Consider the following 3,848-nt stretch of genomic DNA (forward strand, 5'->3'; position numbering starts at 1 on the left):
TGAGACACCTTAGACTGCCCCCCCCCCCCCCCCCTTTATTCGTGCCACCTCAAAAATGATGCCTCTGACACTACAATACAAAATGATTTGTCAAATAAATGAAACATGATGAAACATTCATTTTAGTTGAAATTGTAATAGATTACATCTAGATTGCAGCGATACATGACATGGTGAAAAATTACTGAATGAATAATAGGCTACTTAAAGTAGTTTAAGATGAATTTTAAAATTGTGCCCCCTAAAAGCACAAGTGGCCCCTGTCTGGCCCCCCCAGTTACTGTGGTCTAGAACCGCCCCTGCCAAACAGTGCTAATATACACTCACTGTGTGCTGCAGTACTGCTGAAAAGCATGTAAAAATATGGTGTAGAAACAATTTTCACTCAGAAATTGCTTGTAAATTTCACAATTAATCATAAAGACGGCAAGTAACACAATGCTTTAAATGTGAAAAGACTGTAGTATACACCATGAATTTTTAAAAGCTTATCTTAACCCTTAGCATTCCTGTAAAATTAGCCTAAAACGCCTAAAAAAAGGCATACCCAAAGTGAATTGCATGCTGTTCTTGAAACATTTGGAGTATTTTGGCCGGTCTAACAAAGACACTGATTGTACCTGCTATGTTGATTGTATCATTCGAATCACAAGAATCTCAGCTTTCCAAACATACGTGACATGTTTAGCTTTTTTTTTTTTTTTTGAGTTCTGCGACAAACTGTACCTCCCAATGCATTACACTGCTTTCTATGCTAATGAAGCGTGACTGTGTAGCCTAGGCTAGCCTATTTATTTATTTATTAGCTCTTTAAGCTATCAACTGTGCTCAGCTATCAATTGTAACAAAAAAAACTGTAAAAATGAAACTGTAAATAAGACAAATATTATTGGAGTATATTTTACAAGAAAATACTGTTTCAGTCTTTCTACTTTTACGTTTAATTTAATGTTATTTGCTGTTTAATTGTAAATATTTTTGAAATTTACTAGCAATTTCTGACTGAAAATGGTTTCAAAATCATTTTTCCACTGTATGAAAGAATTAAAGAAAACAAATTAAGTAAATGTTTGACTGATAAAATCCGCCATTCGTTCCCTTTCTCTTTGTTACTGTAGCTGTAGTGTGTGGAAGTGCCAAACTGAACAGCCGTGTTGGAGGAAACAGCTCCCTCGTATCTCCCGGTGTATGGCCATGGATGGCCAGCCTGCAGTTTAACGGCAGTCACGTTTGTGGAGGAACGCTGATTGCTGAACGGTTTGTCATGAGCTCTGCCAGCTGCTTTACCAGGTAATAGCACTTAAACACCAAAAACATTTGATGAGAAATCAAAATGATTTGAGTCAACAGAGTTCCTTTTTTTTTAGATCCACCAATGCCTCTCACTGGACCGTGATCCTGGGCCGTCTGAATCAGAACGGCTCCAACCCCAATGAGGTCTCTATAAAAGTGGCGAATATCACACTCAGCAATGGTACAGGTGACAACATTGCAGTCTTGCAGTTGGCTGTAGCACCAAACCTCACAAATTTCATTCAGCCTATATGTGTGGACATGGGAGACAATACCTTCAGCGCTAACACTCAGTGCTGGGCGGCAGGATGGGGCTCAGGAGCAGGAGGAGGTGTGAATGCTTTGAAACACTATGCTAACTGCTAACTATGCTAACTTTTTGTTACATTTCTCCTTCATTTGAATGAGTTTTCTTCCTTTTATAGTGAATCAAACTCTTCAGGAATTCCAAACCTCTGTTGTGAGTTGTGGAAACTCGTCCTCAAACAACAGTATTTGTACAAGTTCCTTGAACTTACAGGAGGTAAGTTAATTCTGTTTAAAAACAGAACAACATGTTGTATTATTTTTTTGAATAAAAGTACTTGCAGATAAAAAAAGGAATGGTTAAATACCAGTAAACTGAGGCTTATGGGAAGGAAGTATATTTACAGTTTACAGTAAGGTTTAATTCATTATTATTAGTTTATGCATTAGGTAACATGAACTAATATGAGTAATACTTTGAGAGCATTAGGTTAATGTTAATTTCTACATATGCTACTAATACATTTGAGTTTGTATTAATTAGCATTAGTTGATGCATTATGAACAAACATGAATTAACAACAAACATTAATAAATGCTGAAACTAAAATTGTTCATGCTACCTACTGAATTAACTAATTTCAACAACTGGAACTTTATTGTAAAGTATTTTCAAATAGCGTATACTACTGTTTAAATTTATGGGGATTTTAAGATTTTTTAAAAAACAGTAAAACAGTTGGAATATTTTTACAGTAACTTAAAATGTAATTCATTCCTGTGATGACTTAATGAATGAATGAATTAAATGAATTAAGCTGAATTTTCAGCACAATTACTTCAGTCTTCAGTGTAACATGATCCTTCAGAAATCATTCTAATATCTAATATGCAGACTTGCTGCTCAAAAAAACATTTCTTATTATCAATGTTGAAAATATTCATATTTTTGTTGAAATCACAATACTTTTGGATGAATTCTTTAATAAATAGAAAGTTCTAAATAACAGCAATTATGTGGGAAAAAATACTTTTGTAACAAAAATCTTTAATGCATCCTAGATGACTAAAATTAAATGTAAAAAATTTGTAACATTCAGTAAAGAGTTTTCTCTTTCTCTCTCAGGGTGATCAGGGTGGTCCGCTGATGTGTAAGCTGGGTCAGTCATGGATCCATGCTGCTGTTTTGACATTACAGAGCAGCATACAGACTAGCATTACAAACAGCAGCAGCTCTAACACAAGCTCCAGCAACAGCACTCTAGCATCCCGCTCTGCTCACGTTCAAGATGTCCAGGTCTTCACTAAAACATCCAGCTTTGCCTCATTCCTGACATCTGTTGTGGGTTCCTTCCCTGCAAAAGCCACAAACTCCACAAATTCAACGGCAAACAACCCATCCCAAGGTGCCCCTAATGGGGCACAAGCATCTTCTTCCTTCTGTTTTACCGTTTCAGTCCTCTTGCCCGCACTTACAGCTCTTAAAATCTTTCAAGGCATCAATTGAGTCTTTTGAGATGAATGTGACTAAGTATTCAGACACATAATAGATGTCTTCAATGTGCTTCTTATGACTGATTACATAATCATACTATATAAAAATCTTTTGTGGGGCACGTCATTCATTTTTACAAAGCAAATGTGAACATTTAAGATCTCTATTGTTTTCTCAGACCATGAAGCTGCTGCCTGTTGTTCTTACGCTGTACAATTACGCTGTATGATTTTACAAGTGCAGAGCTAATAATGTTTGTAACCGGACATTACAAACATTATTAAATATTACGTACATTTACACTGTAGCAGATGCAACATGTAGTTGTTATGCAGCTTGGCACTTTATGGAAATGTCCTTTGAGTGGTTCAGTTCTAATACTGACTATACCATAGCTTAACTAACAAGTACCTCAAGCTGTACCACATTTGGGACAGTACTGTAAGTTAAATTAATTAAAGAGTAAAATATATCCATTTTATTAATGCTTGGAAAATTATTCTTGCCACAAAATTTTGGGAAGAGTGTTGCATGAAACTATATTTTCTAGATTATTATAAATATATCTTTTGTACTATCTTTTATCTCTTTTATTTGATATTTTTATGGAAAAGTCGTTATCATATGATTTCTTATGAATGAAGTAACTCTTTTCAACACACTGTTAGACTGTGAAAAGTAAACATGTATATTAAAATGCATATTAAAATTACAAATTAAGTTGACAAAACCATTTTGTTTTGTTTTTTCTCCAATTGATTTGGCCAAGTGCCCAAGAAGGCATGTGGTAAGAATGTGGCTTGGATTCTGCATA

The 3,848-nt window shown here is 35.1% G+C and overlaps 1 protein-coding gene across 1 annotated transcript in view; it reads left to right on the forward strand.

The window, feature by feature from the left end:
• Positions 1–3,539, forward strand: part of LOC107591562 (transmembrane protease serine 9) — an 8,033-nt gene extending 4,494 nt beyond the window's left edge. The window contains exons 7-10 of the mRNA XM_016280759.1: positions 1,119–1,290; positions 1,368–1,624; positions 1,719–1,816; positions 2,666–3,539. Coding sequence (XP_016136245.1) covers positions 1,119–1,290; positions 1,368–1,624; positions 1,719–1,816; positions 2,666–3,046 — 908 coding nt within the window. The 3' untranslated portion in view covers positions 3,047–3,539. The remainder of the gene's footprint in view (positions 1–1,118; positions 1,291–1,367; positions 1,625–1,718; positions 1,817–2,665) is intronic.
• The last annotated feature ends 309 nt before the right edge of the window (positions 3,540–3,848 follow it).

Source organism: Sinocyclocheilus grahami, unplaced genomic scaffold (genome assembly GCF_001515645.1).
Source record: "Sinocyclocheilus grahami isolate Dianchi unplaced genomic scaffold, SAMN03320097.WGS_v1.1 scaffold9.1, whole genome shotgun sequence".
Taxonomy (NCBI): Eukaryota; Metazoa; Chordata; class Actinopteri; order Cypriniformes; family Cyprinidae; genus Sinocyclocheilus; species Sinocyclocheilus grahami.